This window comes from Salvelinus alpinus, chromosome 10, assembly GCF_045679555.1.
Source record: "Salvelinus alpinus chromosome 10, SLU_Salpinus.1, whole genome shotgun sequence".
NCBI classification, from domain to species: Eukaryota; Metazoa; Chordata; class Actinopteri; order Salmoniformes; family Salmonidae; genus Salvelinus; species Salvelinus alpinus.
In genome coordinates this window covers 4,932,793-4,952,583 of record NC_092095.1, presented here as the reverse complement: position 1 = coordinate 4,952,583, position 19,791 = coordinate 4,932,793, and the positions used below count along the sequence as shown (strand labels likewise).

Below are 19,791 nucleotides of genomic sequence, written 5' to 3'. Positions count from 1 at the left end.
CTTCTAGGGGTACGGCAGGGCTTCTAGGGGTACTGCAGGGCTTCTAAGGGTACGGCAGGGCTTCTAGGGGTACGGCAGGGCTTCTAGGGGTACGGCAGGGCTTCTAGGGGTACGGCAGGGCTTCTAGGGGTACGGCAGGGCTTCTAGGGGTACTGCAGGGCTTCTAGGGGTACGGCAGGGCTTCTAGGGGTACTGCAGGGCTTCTAGGGGTACTGCAGGGCTTCTAGGGGTACTGCAGGGCTTCTAGGGGTACGGCAGGGCTTCTAGGGGTACGGCAGGGCTTCTAGGGGTACGGCAGGGCTTCTAGGGGGTACGGCAGGGCTTCTAGGGGTACTGCAGGGCTTCTAGGGGTACTGCAGGGCTTCTAGGAGTACGGCAGGGCTTCTAGGGGTACGGCAGGGCTTCTAGGGGTACTGCAGGGCTTCTAGGGGTACTGCAGGGCTTCTAGGGGTACGGCAGGGCTTCTAGGGGTACGGCAGGGCTTCTAGGGGTACGGCAGGGCTTCTAGGGGTACTGCAGGGCTTCTAGGGGTACGGCAGGGCTTCTAGGGGTACGGCAGGGCTTCTAGGGGTACGGCAGGGCTTCTAGGGGTACTGCAGGGCTTCTAGGGGTACGGCAGGGCTTCTAGGGGGTACGGCAAGGCTTCTAGGGGGTACGTCAGGGCTTCTAGGGGGTACGGCAGGGCTTCTAGGGGTACGGCAGGGCTTCTAGGGGTACGGCAGGGCTTCTAGGGGTACTGCAGGGCTTCTAGGGGTACTGCGGGGCTTCTAGGGGTACGGCGGGGCTTCTAGGGGTACGGCGGGGCTTCTAGGGGTACGGCGGGGCTTCTAGGGGTACTGCAGGGCTTCTAGGGGGTACTGCGGGGCTTCTAGGGGTACGGCGGGGCTTCTAGGTGTACGGCGGGGCTTCTAGGGGTACTGCAGGGCTTCTAGGGGGTACGGCAGGGCTTCTAGGGGTACTGCAGGGCTTCTAGGGTTACTGCAGGGCTTCTAGGGGTACTGCAGGGCTTCTAGGGGTACGGCAGGGCTTCTAGGGGTACGGCAGGGCTTCTAGGGGTACTGCAGGGCTTCTAGGGGTACGGCAGGGCTTCTAGGGGTACTGCAGGGCTTCTAAGGGTACGGCAGGGCTTCTAGGGGTACGGCAGGGCTTCTAGGGGTACGGCAGGGCTTCTAGGGGTACGGCAGGGCTTCTAGGGGTACTGCAGGGCTTCTAGGGGTACGGCGGGGCTTCTAGGGGTACGGCGGGGCTTCTAGGGGTACGGCGGGGCTTCTAGGGGTACGGCGGGGCTTCTAGGGGTACGGCGGGGCTTCTAGGGGTACGGCGGGGCTTCTAGGGGTACGGCGGGGCTTCTAGGGGTACGGCAGGGCTTCTAGGGGTACGGCAGGGCTTCTAGGGGTACGGCAGGGCTTCTAGGGGTACGGCAGGGCTTCTAGGGGTACGGCAGGGCTTCTAGGGGTACTGCAGGGCTTCTAGGGGTACTGCAGGGCTTCTAGGGGTACGGCGGGGCTTCTAGGGGTACGGCGGGGCTTCTAGGGGTACTGCGGGGCTTCTAGGGGGTACGGCGGGGCTTCTAGGGGTACGGCGGGGCTTCTAGGGGTACGGCGGGGCTTCTAGGGGTACGGCAGGGCTTCTAGGGGGTACGGCAGGGCTTCTAGGGGTACGGCAGGGCTTCTAGGGGTACTGCAGGGCTTCTAGGGGTACTGCAGGGCTTCTAGGGGGTACGGCAAGGCTTCTAGGGGTACGGCGGGGCTTCTAGGGGTACGGCGGGGCTTCTAGGGGTACGGCGGGGCTTCTAGGGGTACGGCGGGGCTTCTAGGGGTACGGCGGGGCTTCTAGGGTACGGCGGGGCTTCTAGGGGTACTGCGGGGCTTCTAGGGGTACGGCGGGGCTTCTAGGGGTACGGCGGGGCTTCTAGGGGTACGGCGGGGCTTCTAGGGGTACGGCGGGGCTTCTAGGGGTACGGCGGGGCTTCTAGGGGTACGGCGGGGCTTCTAGGGGTACGGCGGGGCTTCTAGGGGGTACGGCGGGGCTTCTAGGGGGTACGGCGGGGCTTCTAGGGGTACGGCGGGGCTTCTAGGGGTACGGCGGGGCTTCTAGGGGTACGGCGGGGCTTCTAGGGGTACGGCGGGGCTTCTAGGGGTACGGCGGGGCTTCTAGGGGTACTGCAGGGCTTCTAAGGGTACGGCGGGGCTTCTAGGGGTACGGCGGGGCTTCTAGGGGTACGGCGGGGCTTCTAGGGGTACGGCAGGGCTTCTAGGGGGTACGGCAGGGCTTCTAGGGGGTACGGCAGGGCTTCTAGGGGTACTGCAGGGCTTCTAGGGGTACTGCAGGGCTTCTAGGGGTACGGCAGGGCTTCTAGGGGGTACGGCGGGGCTTCTAGGGGTACTGCGGGGCTTCTAGGGGTACTGCGGGGCTTCTAGGGGTACGGCGGGGCTTCTAGGGGTACGGCGGGGCTTCTAGGGGTACGGCGGGGCTTCTAGGGGTACGGCGGGGCTTCTAGGGGTACGGCGGGGCTTCTAGGGGTACTGCAGGGCTTCTAGGGGGTACTGCAGGGCTTCTAGGGGTACGGCGGGGCTTCTAGGGGTACGGCGGGGCTTCTAGGGGTACGGCGGGGCTTCTAGGGGTACGGCGGGGCTTCTAGGGGTACGGCGGGGCTTCTAGGGGTACGGCGGGGCTTCTAGGGGTACGGCGGGGCTTCTAGGGGTACGGCGGGGCTTCTAGGGGTACGGCGGGGCTTCTAGGGGTACGGCGGGGCTTCTAGGGGTACTGCAGGGCTTCTAGGGGTACGGCGGGGCTTCTAGGGGTACGGCGGGGCTTCTAGGGGTACGGCGGGGCTTCTAGGGGTACGGCGGGGCTTCTAGGGGTACGGCGGGGCTTCTAGGGGTACTGCAGGGCTTCTAGGGGTACTGCAGGGCTTCTAGGGGTACTGCAGGGCTTCTAGGGGTACGGCAGGGCTTCTAGGGGTACTGCAGGGCTTCTAGGGGTACTGCAGGGCTTCTAGGGGTACGGCAGGGCTTCTAGGGGTACGGCAGGGCTTCTAGGGGTACGGCAGGGCTTCTAGGGGTACGGCAGGGCTTCTAGGGGTACGGCAGGGCTTCTAGGGGTACTGCAGGGCTTCTAGGGGTACGGCAGGGCTTCTAGGGGTACGGCAGGGCTTCTAGGGGTACGGCAGGGCTTCTAGGGGTACGGCAGGGCTTCTAGGGGTACGGCAGGGCTTCTAGGGGTACGGCAGGGCTTCTAGGGGTACGGCAGGGCTTCTAGGGGTACTGCAGGGCTTCTAGGGGTACTGCAGGGCTTCTAGGGGTACTGCAGGGCTTCTAGGGGTACGGCAGGGCTTCTAGGGGTACGGCGGGGCTTCTAGGGGTACGGCGGGGCTTCTAGGGGTACTGCAGGGCTTCTAGGGGTACTAGAGGCCCTGCAGAGAAAAAAAATCATATTTAATCCATTTTGAACTCGGGCTGTAACCCACAAAATGTAGTCAAGGGGTATGAGTATTTCTGAAGGCACCACACACGAATGCACTAAGACCGCACTCAATGAGCTGTATTTCACTGTAATGTTACTTTTATTTACGCATGTGCATGTTACTTTTATCGGCGCATGTGCATATGACAAATAACATTTGAGTTGATGTTGTCTCCTCCAATGTGGACAGTCTGGGACAGAGGACATTATGATGTAAACAGACTCCAGTATTTTGTCTCCAATGTGGACAGTCTGGGACAGAGGACATTATGATGTATACAGACTCCAGTATTTTGTCTCCAATGTGGACAGTCTGGGACAGAGGACATTATGATGTATACAGACTCCAGTATTTTGTCTCCAATGTGGACAGTCTGGGACAGAGGACATTATGATGTATACAGACTCCAGTATTTTGTCTCCAATGTGGACAGTCTGGGACAGAGGACCTTATGATGTATACAGACTCCAGTATTTTGTCTCCAATGTGGACAGTCTGGGACAGAGGACATTATGATGTATACAGACTCCAGTATTTTGTCTCCAATGTGGACAGTCTGGGACAGAGGACATTATGATGTAAACAGACTCCAGTATTTTGTCTCCAATGTGGACAGTCTGGGACAGAGGACATTATGATGTATACAGACTCCAGTATTTTGTCTCCAATGTGGACAGTCTGGGACAGAGGACATTATGATGTATACAGACTCCAGTATTTTGTCTCCAATGTGGACAGTCTGGGACAGAGGACATTATGATGTATACAGACTCCAGTATTTTGTCTCCAATGTGGACAGTCTGGGACAGAGGACATTATGATGTATACAGACTCCAGTATTTTGTCTCCAATGTGGACAGTCTGGGACAGAGGACATTATATGATGTATACAGACTCCAGTATTTTGTCTCCAATGTGGACAGTCTGGGACAGAGGACATTATGATGTATACAGACTCCAGTATTTTGTCTCCAATGTGGACAGTCTGGGACAGAGGACATTATGATGTATACAGACTCCAGTATTTTGTCTCCAATGTGGACAGTCTGGGACAGAGGACATTATATGATGTATACAGACTCCAGTATTTTGTCTCCAATGTGGACAGTCTGAGACAGAGGACATTATATGATGTATACAGACTCCAGTATTTTGTCTCCAATGTGGACAGTCTGGGACAGAGGACATTATGATGTATACAGACTCCAGTATTTTGTCTCCAATGTGGACAGTCTGGGACAGAGGACATTATGATGTAAACAGACTCCAGTATTTTGTCTCCAATGTGGACAGTCTGGGACAGAGGACATTATGATGTATACAGACTCCAGTATTTTGTCTCCAATGTGGACAGTCTGGGACAGAGGACATTATGATGTATACAGACTCCAGTATTTTGTCTCCAATGTGGACAGTCTGGGACAGAGGACATTATGATGTATACAGACTCCAGTATTTTGTCTCCAATGTGGACAGTCTGGGACAGAGGACATTATGATGTATACAGACTCCAGTATTTTGTCTCCAATGTGGACAGTCTGGGACAGAGGACATTATATGATGTATACAGACTCCAGTATTTTGTCTCCAATGTGGACAGTCTGGGACAGAGGACATTATGATGTATACAGACTCCAGTATTTTGTCTCCAATGTGGACAGTCTGGGACAGAGGACATTATGATGTATACAGACTCCAGTATTTTGTCTCCAATGTGGACAGTCTGGGACAGAGGACATTATATGATGTATACAGACTCCAGTATTTTGTCTCCAATGTGGACAGTCTGGGACAGAGGACATTATATGATGTATACAGACTCCAGTATTTTGTCTCCAATGTGGACAGTCTGGGACAGAGGACATTATGATGTATACAGACTCCAGTATTTTGTCTCCAATGTGGACAGTCTGGGACAGAGGACATTATGATGTAAACAGACTCCAGTATTTTGTCTCCAATGTGGACAGTCTGGGATAATGACAGAGGACATTATGATGTATACAGATATCTCCAGTGTTTTAGAGGATAATGGTTTGAAGACCCTGCATTATCATCTCATTACCATGTTGCCTAGTTTGATTGTTCCTGATTATGAGATACTTCAGCTAACTGGAATTATACATGATATAAAATTATGACGTCTGTTCTCCTCTCTGAATGGTCAGTATGAGCCAGCTGGGCGGGGCTGAGCACAGGGAGCAGGTGGGCGTTGCCACGGCCCAGAACCTGGTGAAGGAGTTCCGCCCACGTCAGGGGTCGTCAGGAGGTCAGCGGTCAGACGGAATCACCTTGCTGGTCAACCTCTGCCTCATGGCCACCAGAGACCCCAAACACATCCAGAGAGCCCTGCAGGTCTTCACTGAACTGGCCTCTACTAAGGTAAGGACCCCTTCACTGAGCTGGCCTCTACTAAGGTAGGACCCTCTTCACTGAACTGGCCTCTACTCAGGTAGGACCCCCTTCACTGAGCTGGCCTCTACTAAGGTAAGGAACCCTTCACTGAGCTGGCCTCTACTAAGGTAAGGAACCCTTCACTGAGCTGGCCTCTACTCAGGTAGGACCCCCTTCACTGAGCTGGCCTCTACTCAGGTAGGACCCCCTTCACTGAGCTGGCCTCTACTCAGGTAGAGCCCCCTTCATTGAGCTGGCCTCTACTCAGGTAGGGCCCCCTTCACTGAGCTGGCCTCTACTCAGGTAGGGCCCCCTTCACTGAGCTGGCCTCTACTCAGGTAGGACCCCCTTCACTGAGCTGGCCTCTACTCAGGTAGGGCCCCCTTCACTGAGCTGGCCTCTACTCAGGTAGGGCCCCCTTCACTGAGCTGGCCTCTACTCAGGTAGGGCCCCCTTCACTGAGCTGGCCTCTACTAAGGTAAGGAACCCTTCACTGAGCTGGCCTCTACTCAGGTAGGACCCTCTTCACTGAGCTGGCCTCTACTCAGGTAAGGGCCCCTTCACTGAGCTGGCCTCTACTCAGGTAGGACCCCCTTCACTGAGCTGGCCTCTACTCAGGTAGGACCCCCTTCACTGAGCTGGCCTCTACTCAGGTAGGACCCCCTTCACTGAGCTGGCCTCTACTAAGGTAAGGAACCCTTCACTGAGCTGGCCTCTACTCAGGTAGGACCCCCTTCACTGAGCTGGCCTCTACTCAGGTAGGGCCCCCTTCACTGAGCTGGCCTCTACTCAGGTAGGGCCCCCTTCACTGAGCTGGCCTCTACTCAGGTAGGGCCCCCTTCACTGAGCTGGCCTCTACTCAGGTAGGACCCCCTTCACTGAGCTGGCCTCTACTAAGGTAGGGCCCCCTTCACTGAGCTGGCCTCTACTAAGGTAAGGAACCCTTCACTGAGCTGGCCTCTACTAAGGTAAGGAACCCTTCACTGAGCTGGACTCTACTCAGGTAGGGCCCCCTTCACTGAGCTGGCCTCTACTCAGGTAGGGCCCCCTTCACTGAGCTGGCCTCTACTCAGGTAGGGCCCCCTTCACTGAGCTGGCCTCTACTAAGGTAAGGAACCCTTCATTGAGCTGGCCTCTACTCAGGTAGGACCCTCTTCACTGAGCTGGCCTCTACTCAGGTAAGGGCCCCTTCACTGAGCTGGCCTCTACTCAGGTAGGACCCCCTTCACTGAGCTGGCCTCTACTAAGGTAAGGGCCCCTTCACTGAGCTGGCCTCTACTCAGGTAGGACCCCCTTCACTGAGCTGGGCTCTACTCAGGTAGGACCCCCTTCACTGAGCTGGCCTCTACTCAGGTAGGACCCCCTTCACTGAGCTGGCCTCTACTAAGGTAAGGAACCCTTCACTGAGCTGGCCTCTACTCAGGTAGGACCCCCTTCACTGAGCTGGCCTCTACTCAGGTAGGGCCCCCTTCACTGAGCTGGCCTCTACTCAGGTAGGGCCCCCTTCACTGAGCTGGCCTCTACTCAGGTAGGGCCCCCTTCACTGAGCTGGCCTCTACTCAGGTAGGGCCCCCTTCACTGAGCTGGCCTCTACTAAGGTAGGGCCCCCTTCACTGAGCTGGCCTCTACTAAGGTAAGGAACCCTTCACTGAGCTGGCCTCTACTAAGGTAAGGAACCCTTCACTGAGCTGGCCTCTACTCAGGTAGGGCCCCCTTCACTGAGCTGGCCTCTACTCAGGTAGGGCCCCCTTCACTGAGCTGGCCTCTACTCAGGTAGGACCCCCTTCACTGAGCTGGCCTCTACTAAGGTAGGACCCCCTTCACTGAGCTGGCCTCTACTCAGGTAGGACCCCCTTCACTGAGCTGGCCTCTACTAAGGTAAGGGCCCCTTCACTGAGCTGGCCTCTACTCAGGTAGGACCCCCTTCACTGAGCTGGCCTCTACTCAGGTAGGACCCCCTTCACTGAGCTGGCCTCTACTAAGGTAGGGCCCCCTTCACTGAGCTGGCCTCTACTAAGGTAGGGCCCCCTTTCACTGAACTGTCCTCTACTAAGGTAGGACCCCCTTCACTGAGCTGGCCTCTACTAAGGTAGGACCCCTTCACTGAGCTGGCCTCTACTCAGGTAGGACCCCCTTCACTGAGCTGGCCTCTACTAAGGTAGGGTTTCCTCTTTCTCCTTCTCCTCCTCCTCCTGTACCTTCACCTCCTCCTTATCCTGTACCTTCACCCCAGGTGAACAACGTTCCCTACCTGCTGGCGATGGGCCAGGCCTTCATGCTGCTAAAACAAACTCCTCGGGCCAGGAACCAGCTCAAGAGGCTCACCAAGGTATACTTTTTTACTAGGACTGTTGTAGATTTACATGTTGGTCCTGTAGCTTAGCAGACACTCATCTCTAGAGAGACAGTCAGAGGAGAGGAGAGGGCCTAGAACAGAGTCCCTGGAAGACTCCAGAGGGCCTAGAACAGAGCCCTGGAGGACTCCAGAGGGCCTAGAACAGAGCCCTGAAGTACTCCAGAGGGTCTAGAACAGAGTCCCTGGAGGACTCCAGAGAGCGTAGAACAGAGCCCTGAAGGACTCCAGAGGGCCTAGAACAGAGCCCTGAAGGACTCCAGAGGGCCTAGAACAGAGTCCCTGGAGGACTCCAGAGGGCCTAGAACAGAGTCCCTGGAGGACTCCAGAGGGCCTAGAACAGAGTCCCTGGAGGACTCCAGAGGGCCTAGAACAGAGCCCTGAAGGACTCCAGAGGGCCTAGAACAGAGTCCCTGGAGGACTCCGGAGGGCGTAGAACAGAGTCCCTGGAGGACTCCAGAGGGCCTAGAACAGAGTCCCTGGAGGACTCCAGAGGGCCTAGAACAGAGTCCCTGGAGGACTCCGGAGGGCCTAGAACAGAGTCCCTGGAGGACTCCAGAGGGCCTAGAACAGAGTCCCTGGAGGACTCCAGAGGGCCTAGAACAGAGTCCCTGGGGGACTCCGGAGGGCCTAGAACAGAGTCCCTGGAGGACTCCAGAGGGCCTAGAACAGAGTCCCTGGAGGACTCCAGAGGGCCTAGAACAGAGTCCCTGGAGGACTCCGGAGGGCCTAGAACAGAGTCCCTGGAGACAGTATTATAAATGGTTATTGTACAGGTGGAGTGGAGCTGGGAGCTGTCAGAGTCCCTGGAGACAGCCTGGTTGCTTCTAGCTGATGTTTACATCAAGTCGGGGAAGTATGATATCGCCTGTGACCTACTGCAACGTTGTATTAAATACAACCAGGTACACACACACACACACACACACACACACACACACACACACACACACACACATACATATACACACACACACACACACACACACACACACACACACACACACACACATACATATACACACACACACATATACACACACACACACACACACACACAGAGAGAGAGACAGAGACAGATGGACGGACGGAGACAAACACACAGACAGCCAGCCAGCCAGCAGAGTCTGAGGTGTCAGTGTAGGATGAGCTGTATGGTATTAGTGTGTACAGTAGGGTATTAGTGTGTACAGTAGGGTATTAGTGTGTACAGTAGTGTGTTAGTGTGTACAGTAGGTTATTAGTGTGTACAGTCGGGTATTAGTGTGTAGATTATTAGTGTGTACAGTAGGGTATTAGTGTGTACAGTAGGGTATTAGTGTGTACAGTAGGGTATTAGTGTGTAGACAGTAGTGTATTAGTGTGTAGACAGTAGTGTATTTGTGTGTACAGTAGTGTATTAGTTATTAGACAGTAGTGTATTAGTGTGTACAGTAGTGTATTAGTGTGTACAGTAGTGTATTAGTGAGTACAGTAGTGTATTAGTGAGTACAGTAGTGTATTAGTGTGTACCGTAGTGTATTAGTGTGTACAGTAGTGTATTAGTTATTAGACAGTAGTGTAATAGTGTGTATAGTAGTGTATTAGTGTGTACAGTAGTGTATTAGTGTGTACAGTAGTGTATTAGTGAGTACAGTAGTGTATTAGTGAGTACAGTAGTGTATTAGTGTGTACAGTAGTGTATTAGTGTGTAGACAGTAGTGTATTAGTGTGTAGACAGTAGGGTATTAGTGTGTAGACAGTAGTGTATTAGTGTGTAGACAGTAGTGTATTAGTGTGTACAGTAGTGTATTAGTGAGTACAGTAGTGTATTAGTGTGTAGACAGTAGTGTATTAGTGTGTAGACATTAGTGTGGAGACAGTAGTGTATTAGTGTGTACAGTAGTGCATTAGTGTGTACAGTAGTGTATTAGTGAGTACAGTAGTGTATTAGTGTGTACAGTAGTGTATTAGTGAGTAGACGGTGGTGTATTAGAGTAGACGGTAGTGTATTAGTGTGTACAGTAGTGTATTAGTGAGTACAGTAGTGTATTAGTGAGTAGACGGAAGTGTATTAGTGTGTACAGTAGTGTATTAGTGAGTACAGTAGTGTATTAGTGAGTAGACAGTGTATTAGTGTGTACAGTAGTGTATTAGTGAGTAGACAGTAGGGTATTAGTGTGTAGACAGTGTATTAGTGAGTAGACAGTGTATTAGTGAGTAGACAGTAGTGTATTAGTGAGTACAGTGGTGTATTAGTGAGTACAGTGGTGTATTAGTGAGTACAGTAGTGTATTAGTGAGTACAGTAGTGTATTAGTGAGTACAGTAGTGTATTAGTGAGTACAGTAGTGTATTAGTGAGTACAGTAGTGTATTAGTGAGTAGACGGGTGTGTATTAGTGTGTACAGTAGTGTATTAGTGAGTACAGTGGTGTATTAGTGAGTACAGTGGTGTATTAGTGAGTACAGTAGTCTATTAGTGAGTACAGTAGTGTATTAGTGAGTACAGTAGTGTATTAGTGAGTAGACAGTGTATTAGTGTGTACAGTAGTGTATTAGTGAGTAGACAGTGTATTACTGAGTAGACAGTGTATTAGTGTGTACAGTAGTGTATTAGTGAGTAGACAGTGTATTACTGAGTAGACAGTGTATTAGTGTGTACAGTAGTGTATTAGTGAGTAGACAGTAGGGTATTAGTGTGTAGACAGTGTATTAGTGAGTACAGTAGTGTATTAGTGAGTACAGTAGTGTATTAGTGAGTAGACGGTAGTGTATTAGTGTGTAGACAGTAGTGTATTAGTGAGTAGAGTAGTGTATTAGTGTGTACAGTATTGTATTAGTGAGTAGACAGTAGTGTATTAGTGAGTAGAGTAGTGTATTAGTGTGTACAGTATTGTATTAGTGAGTAGACAGTAGTGTATTAGTGAGTAGAGTAGTGTATTAGTGTGTACAGTATTGTATTAGTGTGTACAGTATTGTATTAGTGAGTAGACAGTAGTGTATTAGTGAGTAGAGTAGTGTATTAGTGAGTAGAGTAGTGTATTAGTGAGTAGAGTAGTGTATTAGTGTGTACAGTAGTGTATTAGTGTGTAGATAGTAGTGTATTTGTGAGTAGACAGTAGTGTATTAGTGTGTACAGTAGTGTATTAGTGTGTACAGTAGTGTATTAGTGTGTACAGTAGTGTATTAGTGTGTAGACAGTAGTGTATTAGTGTGTAGACAGTAGTGTATTAGTGTGTAGACAGTAGTGTATTAGTGTGTAGACAGTAGGGTATTAGTGTGTAGACAGTAGTGTATTAGTGAGTACAGTAGTGTATTAGTGTGTAGACAGTAGGGTATTAGTGTGTAGACATTAGTGTGTAGACTGTAGTGTATTAGTGTGTAGACGGTAGTGTATTAGTGTGTAGACGGTAGTGTATTAGTTATTAGACGGTAGTGTATTAGTGTGTAGACAGTAGTGTATTAGTGTGTAGACAGTAGTGTATTAGTGAGTACAGTAGTGTATTAATGTGTAGACAGTAAGGTATTAGTGTGTACAGTAGGGTATTAGTGTGTAGACATTAGTGTGTAGACGGTAGTGTATTAGTGTGTAGACGGTAGTGTATTAGTTATTAGACGGTAGTGCATTAGTGTGTAGACGGTAGTGTATTAGTGTGTAGACGGTAGTGTATTAGTGTGTAGACGGTAGTGTATTAGTGTGTAGACGGTAGTGTATTAGTGTGTAGACATTAGTGTGTAGACAGTAGGGTATTAGTGAGTAGACAGTAGGGTATTAGTGAGTAGACAGTAGTGTATTAGTGTGTAGACAGTAGTGTATTAGTGTGTACAGTAGTGTATTAGTGAGTAGACAGTAGGGTTTTAGTGAGTAGACAGTAGTGTATTAGTGTGTAGACAGTAGGGTATTAGTGAGTAGACAGTAGTGTATTAGTGTGTAGACAGTAGTGTATTAGTGAGTAGTCAGTAGTGTATTAGTGTGTACAGTAGTGTATTAGTGAGTAGTCAGTAGTGTATTAGTGTGTACAGTAGTGTATTAGTGAGTAGACAGTAGTGTATTAGTGAGTAGTCAGTAGTGTATTAGTGAGTAGTCAGTAGTGTATTAGTGTGTACAGTAGTGTATTAGTGTGTGTACAGTAGTGTATTAGTGTGTAGACAGTAGTGTATTAGTGAGTAGTCAGTAGTGTATTAGTGTGTACAGTAGTGTATTAGTGTGTAGACGGTAGTGTATTAGTGTGTAGACGGTAGTGTATTAGTGAGTAGTCAGTAGTGTATTAGTGTGTACAGTAGTGTATTAGTGTGTAGACGGTAGTGTATTAGTGAGTAGTCAGTAGTGTATTAGTGTGTACAGTAGTGTATTAGTGTGTAGACGGTAGTGTATTAGTGAGTAGTCAGTAGTGTATTAGTGTGTACAGTAGTGTATTAGTGTGTAGACGGTAGTGTATTAGTGAGTAGTCAGTAGTGTATTAGTGTGTACAGTAGTGTATTAGTGTGTAGACGGTAGTGTATTAGTGAGTAGTCAGTAGTGTATTAGTGTGTACAGTAGTGTATTAGTGTGTAGACGGTAGTGTATTAGTGAGTAGTCAGTAGTGTATTAGTGTGTAGTCAGTAGTGTATTAGTGAGTAGACAGTGTATTAGTGTGTACAGTAGTGTATTAGTGTGTAGTCAGTAGTGTATTAGTGTGTAGACAGTAGTGTATTAGTGAGTAGTCAGTAGTGTATTAGTGTGTACAGTAGTGTATTAGTGTGTAGACGGTAGTGTATTAGTTTGTAGACAGTAGTGTATTAGTGTGTACAGTAGTGTATTAGTGTGTAGACGGTAGTGTATTAGTGTGTACAGTAGTGTATTAGTGTGTAGACGGTAGTGTATTAGTGTGTACAGTAGTGTATTAGTGTGTAGACGGTAGTGTATTAGTGTGTACAGTAGTGTATTAGTGTGTAGACAGTAGTGTATTAGTGAGTAGTCAGTAGTGTATTAGTGTGTACAGTAGTGTATTAGTGAGTAGTCAGTAGTGTATTAGTGTGTACAGTAGTGTATTAGTGAGTAGACAGTAGTGTATTAGTGAGTAGTCAGTAGTGTATTAGTGTGTACAGTAGTGTATTAGTGTGTGTACAGTAGTGTATTAGTGTGTGTACAGTAGTGTATTAGTGTGTAGACAGTAGTGTATTAGTGAGTAGTCAGTAGTGTATTAGTGTGTACAGTAGTGTATTAGTGTGTAGACGGTAGTGTATTAGTGTGTAGACGGTAGTGTATTAGTGAGTAGTCAGTAGTGTATTAGTGTGTACAGTAGTGTATTAGTGTGTAGAAGGTAGTGTATTAGTGAGTAGTCAGTAGTGTATTAGTGTGTACAGTAGTGTATTAGTGTGTAGACGGTAGTGTATTAGTGAGTAGTCAGTAGTGTATTAGTGTGTACAGTAGTGTATTAGTGTGTAGACAGTAGTGTATTCGTGAGTAGTCAGTAGTGTATTAGTGTGTACAGTAGTGTATTAGTGTGTAGACGGTAGTGTATTAGTGAGTAGTCAGTAGTGTATTAGTGTGTAGTCAGTAGTGTATTAGTGAGTAGACAGTGTATTAGTGTGTACAGTAGTGTATTAGTGTGTAGTCAGTAGTGTATTAGTGTGTAGACAGTAGTGTATTAGTGAGTAGTCAGTAGTGTATTAGTGTGTACAGTAGTGTATTAGTGTGTAGACGGTAGTGTATTAGTGTGTAGACAGTAGTGTATTAGTGTGTACAGTAGTGTATTAGTGTGTAGACGGTAGTGTATTAGTGTGTACAGTAGTGTATTAGTGTGTAGACGGTAGTGTATTAGTGTGTACAGTAGTGTATTAGTGTGTTGACGGTAGTGTATTAGTGAGTAGTCAGTAGTGTATTAGTGTGTAGACGGTAGTGTATTAGTGTGTACAGTAGTGTATTAGTGTGTTGACGGTAGTGTATTAGTGAGTACAGTAGGGTATTAGTGTGTTGACGGTAGTGTATTAGTGTGTACAGTAGTGTATTAGTGTGTTGACGGTAGTGTGTTAGTGAGTACAGTAGGGTATTAGTGTGTAGACGGTAGTGTATTAGTGTGTACGGTAGTGTATTAGTGAGTACAGTAGTGTATTAGTGTGTAGACGGTAGTGTATTAGTGTGTACAGTAGTGTATTAGTGTGTACGGTAGTGTATTAGTGTGTACGGTAGTGTATTAGTGAGTACAGTAGTGTATTAGTGTGTAGACGGTAGTGTATTAGTGTGTACAGTAGTGTATTAGTGTGTACGGTAGTGTATTAGTGTGTACGGTAGTGTATTAGTGAGTACAGTAGTGTATTAGTGTGTAGACGGTAGTGTATTAGTGTGTACGGTAGTGTATTAGTGTGTACGGTAGTGTATTAGTGAGTACAGTAGTGTATTAGTGTGTAGACGGTAGTGTATTAGTGTGTACAGTAGTGTATTAGTGTGTACGGTAGTGTATTAGTGTGTACGGTAGTGTATTAGTGAGTACAGTAGTGTATTAGTGTGTAGACGGTAGTGTATTAGTGTGTACGGTAGTGTATTAGTGTGTACGGTAGTGTATTAGTGAGTACAGTAGTGTATTAGTGTGTACAGTAGTGTATTAGTGTGTTGACGGTAGTGTATTAGTGTGTACGGTAGTGTATTAGTGTGTACGGTAGTGTATTAGTGTGTACGGTAGTGTATTAGTGTGTAGACGGTAGTGTATTAGTGTGTACGGTAGTGTATTAGTGTGTACGGTAGTGTATTAGTGTGTACGGTAGTGTATTAGTGTGTACGGTAGTGTATTAGTGTGTACGGTAGTGTATTAGTGTGTACGGTAGTGTATTAGTGAGTACAGTAGTGTATTAGTGTGTACAGTAGTGTATTAGTGTGTTGACGGTAGTGTATTAGTGTGTACGGTAGTGTATTAGTGTGTAGACAGTAGTGTATTAGTGTGTAGTCAGTAGTGTATTAGTGTGTAGACGGTAGTGTATTAGTGAGTAGTCAGTAGTGTATTAGTGTGTAGTCAGTAGTGTATTAGTGTGTTGACGGTAGTGTATTAGTGAGTAGTCAGTAGTGTATTAGTGAGTACAGTAGTGTATTAGTGAGTAGTCAGTAGTGTATTAGTGTATAGTCAGTAGTGTATTAGTGTGTTGACGGTAGTGTATTAGTGTGTAGACGGTAGTGTATTAGTGTGTAGACGGTAGTGTATTAGTGAGTAGTCAGTAGTGTATTAGTGTGTAGACGGTAGTGTATTAGTGAGTAGTCAGTAGTGTATTAGTGTGTAGTCAGTAGTGTATTAGTGTGTTGACGGTAGTGTATTAGTGAGTAGTCAGTAGTGTATTAGTGAGTACAGTAGTGTATTAGTGTGTAGACAGTAGTGTATTAGTGTGTAGTCAGTAGTGTATTAGTGAGTAGTCAGTAGTGTATTAGTGTGTAGACAGTAGTGTATTAGTGTGTAGTCAGTAGTGTATTAGTGAGTAGTCAGTAGTGTATTAGTGTGTACAGTAGTGTATTAGTGTGTAGACGGTAGTGTATTAGTGAGTAGTCAGTAGTGTATTAGTGTGTAGTCAGTAGTGTATTAGTGTGTTGACGGTAGTGTATTAGTGAGTAGTCAGTAGTGTATTAGTGAGTACAGTAGTGTATTAGTGTGTAGACAGTAGTGTATTAGTGAGTAGTCAGTAGTGTATTAGTGTGTAGTCAGTAGTGTATTAGTGAGTAGTCAGTAGTGTATTAGTGTGTAGTCAGTAGTGTATTAGTGTGTAGACGGTAGTGTATTAGTGTGTAGACGGTAGTGTATTAGTGAGTAGTCAGTAGTGTATTAGTGTGTAGTCAGTAGTGTATTAGTGTGTAGACGGTAGTGTATTAGTGAGTAGTCAGTAGTGTATTAGTGTGTAGTCAGTAGTGTATTAGTGTGTAGACGGTAGTGTATTAGTGTGTAGACGGTAGTGTATTAGTGAGTAGTCAGTAGTGTATTAGTGTGTAGTCAGTAGTGTATTAGTGTGTAGACGGTAGTGTATTAGTGTGTAGACGGTAGTGTATTAGTGAGTAGTCAGTAGTGTATTAGTGTGTAGTCAGTAGTGTATTAGTGTGTAGTCAGTAGTGTATTAGTGTGTAGACGGTAGTGTATTAGTGTGTAGACGGTAGTGTATTAGTGAGTAGTCAGTAGTGTATTAGTGTGTAGTCAGTAGTGTATTAGTGTGTAGACGGTAGTGTATTAGTGTGTAGTCAGTAGTGTATTAGTGTGTAGTCAGTAGTGTATTAGTGTGTAGACGGTAGTGTATTAGTGAGTAGTCAGTAGTGTATTAGTGTGTAGTCAGTAGTGTATTAGTGTGTAGACGGTAGTGTATTAGTGAGTAGTCAGTAGTGTATTAGTGTGTAGTCAGTAGTGTATTAGTGTGTAGACGGTAGTGTATTAGTGAGTAGTCAGTAGTGTATTAGTGTGTAGTCAGTAGTGTATTAGTGTGTAGACGGTAGTGTATTAGTGAGTAGTCAGTAGTGTATTAGTGTGTAGTCAGTAGTGTATTAGTGTGTAGTCAGTAGTGTATTAGTGTGTAGTCAGTAGTGTATTAGTGTGTAGACGGTAGTGTATTAGTGAGTAGTCAGTAGTGTATTAGTGTGTAGACGGTAGTGTATTAGTGTGTAGTCAGTAGTGTATTAGTGTGTAGTCAGTAGTGTATTAGTGTGTTGACGGTATTGTATTAGTGAGTAGTCAGTAGTGTATTAGTGAGTACAGTAGTGTATTAGTGTGTAGACAGTAGTGTATTAGTGAGTACAGTAGTGTATTAGTGAGTACAGTAGTGTATTAGTGTGTAGACAGTAGTGTATTAGTGTGTACAGTAGTGTATTAGTGTGTAGACAGTAGTGTATTAGTGAGTACAGTAGTGTATTAGTGAGTACAGTAGTGTATTAGTGTGTACAGTAGGGTATTAGTGTGTACAGTAGTGTATTAGTGTGTAGACGGTAGTGTATTAGTGTGTACAGTAGTGTATTAGTGTGTAGACGGTAGTGTATTAGTGTGTACAGTAGTGTATTAGTGTGTAGACGGTAGTGTATTAGTGTGTACAGTAGTGTATTAGTGTGTAGACGGTAGTGTATTAGTGTGTACAGTAGTGTATTAGTGAGTAGACAGTAGTGTATTAGTGTGTAGACGGTAGTGTATTAGTGTGTACAGTAGTGTATTAGTGAGTATGTAATGTGTGTTTCTAGTCGTGCAGCAGAGCGTATGAGTACATGGGCTACATCAGGGAGAAGGAACAGTCGTACCATGATGCATCAGTGTTCTACGGTCACGCCTGGCTCTACACGAACAGAGTCAACCCCAGCATGGGTGAGTCTGTGGACACCCTTAAAGCTGCAGTATGTCACTTTTTGGGCGACCCGACTAAATTCACATAGACATTTACGTTATAGATCTGTCATTCTCATTGGAAACCAGTCTAATAATCTGTAGATCTGTTCTATGTGTTATAGATCTGTCATTCTCATTGGAAACCAGTCTAATTATCTGTAGATCTGTTCTATGTGTTATAGATCTGTCATTCTCATTGGAAACCAGTCTAATAATCTGTAGATCTGTTCTATGTGGGCTATTTCTATGCGTTCCGTTTTTGTATCTTTTACTTTCGGTTTTGCACACCAACTTCAAACAGCTGAAAATACATTCTTTTTGGTTCTGGAAAATATGTTTCACAGCAGTTTAGATGATGATTATCTCGACCTGTACTTGCTTGTTTTGTCACAAACTGAAATTAGGTGAACTATTATAATTTTTGCAATCAGGAAATGGAGAAGTGATGTCAGCATACCTTTTTAAAGGTTTACGTTCTGTAATGTTAATGGCTTCTTCCGTTCAGGTTTCAGACTGGCCTTCAACTACCTGAAGTTCAAGCAGTACAACGAGGCCATCGAGGTTTGTCACAAGGTCTGTACCGTGGATGATATTACTGCTGTAGCTTGGTCCCAGATCTGCAAGACAGCACACAGATCTGAAACCAGGCTATCACTACTGGAAATATTGGAAAGGACTTAGTGGAGTGGTTTAGTTTAGAGGATGACGATGATTGATTTAAGTAGCAGTGTAGTGAGAGAGTGTTTTCCCTGAGCTGCCTGTTCCCACTCAGGTCCTCACAGAGCACCCAGACTACCCTCTGATACAGACGGAGGTGCTAGAGAGGGCACGCTCTGCTCTCCGACCCTGAAGCCTGGGATTAACCCTCCATGTCTCTGACCACTAGAGACCTGGAATGTATGGACGTGGCACAAGACCGCCTGCTCCAAGGAACTATGGGGAACTTTGTCTTTATCAAAACAAGTGCTTTGTTCTCGGTATACTGCTCTTGAGATGTGCAAATACTACTGCTACTTTTATTCATAGGTTTTTTTCTCCGTTGGAATTTTAAAACATTTTAACATGTTCTGTAATGTACAATTCTCTGTTTGAATGTTTATACAGTGCTTTAGGAAAGTATTCAGACCCTTTGACTTTTTCCACATTTTGTTACGTTTCAACCTTATTCTAAAATGGATTACATTGTTTGTTTGTTTTCCTCATCAATCTACACACACTACCCCATAATGACAAAGCAAAAACAGATTTGTAGAAATGTTTAAATAAAATAAACATTTACATAAGTATTCAGACCCTTTACTCAGTACTTTGTTTAAGCACCTTTGGCAGCGATTACAGCCTCGAGTCTTCTTGGGTTTGACACTACAAGCTTGGCACACCTGTATTTGGGGAGTTTCTCCCAATCTTCTCTGCAGATCCTCTCAAGCCCTGTCAGGTTGGACGGGGAGCGTCGCTGCACAGCTATTTTCAGGTCTCTCCAGAGATGTTTGATCGGGTTCATGTCCAGGCTCTGGCTGGGCCGCTCAAGGACATTCAGAGACTTGTCCCAAAGCCACTCCTGCGTTGACTTGGCTGTGTGCTTAGGGTCGTTTTCCTATTGCTTAAAAACATCCCCTCACCATGATGCTGCCACCACCATGCTTCACCGTAGGGATGGTGCCAAGTTTCCTCCAGACATGACACTTGGCATTCAGGCCAAAGAGTGCAATCTTGGTTTCATCAGACCAGAGAATCTTGTTTCTCATGGTCTGAGAGTCCTTTAGGTGTCTTTTGGCGAGCTCCAAGCGGGCTGTCATGTGCCTTTTACTGAGGAATGGCTTCCGTCTGGCTACTCTACCAGAAAGGCCTGATTGGTGGAGTGCTGCAGAGATGGTTGTCCTTCTGGAAGGTTCTCCCATCTCCACAGAGGAACTCTGTCAGAGTGATCATTGGGTTCTTGGTCACCTCCCTGATCAAGGCCCTTCTCCCCTGATTGCTCAGTTTGGCCGGGCGGCCATCTCTAGGAAGAGTCTTGGTGGTTCCAAACTTCAGCAATTTAAGAATGATGGAGGCCACTGTGTTCTTGGGGATCTTCAATACTGCAGAAATGTTTTGGTTCCCTTCCCCAGAGCTGTGCCTCGACGCAATCCTGTCTCGGAGCTCTACCGAGAATTCATTCGACATTATGGCTTGGTTTCTTATCTAGAAGAAAAAGAAACGCACACCTATTTAGGCGAGGTGCTGGCCAGCGGAGTAGAAAACTTAAAAATAAAGGAGAGCTGCACACTCTAGGAGCTCAGATGCA

General features: G+C 47.3%; 1 protein-coding gene across 1 annotated transcript in view; it reads left to right on the top strand.

Annotated features, from left to right (window-relative positions):
• LOC139531414 (tetratricopeptide repeat protein 21B-like) overlaps window positions 1-18,788 on the top strand; it is a 152,138-nt gene extending 133,350 nt beyond the window's left edge. Inside the window, exons 27-32 of the mRNA XM_071327863.1 lie at window positions 5,635-5,848; window positions 8,094-8,189; window positions 8,990-9,118; window positions 17,366-17,486; window positions 18,013-18,080; window positions 18,280-18,788. Coding sequence (XP_071183964.1) covers window positions 5,635-5,848; window positions 8,094-8,189; window positions 8,990-9,118; window positions 17,366-17,486; window positions 18,013-18,080; window positions 18,280-18,357 — 706 coding nt within the window. The 3' untranslated portion in view covers window positions 18,358-18,788. The remainder of the gene's footprint in view (window positions 1-5,634; window positions 5,849-8,093; window positions 8,190-8,989; window positions 9,119-17,365; window positions 17,487-18,012; window positions 18,081-18,279) is intronic.
• Window positions 18,789-19,791: the final 1,003 nt, after the last annotated feature.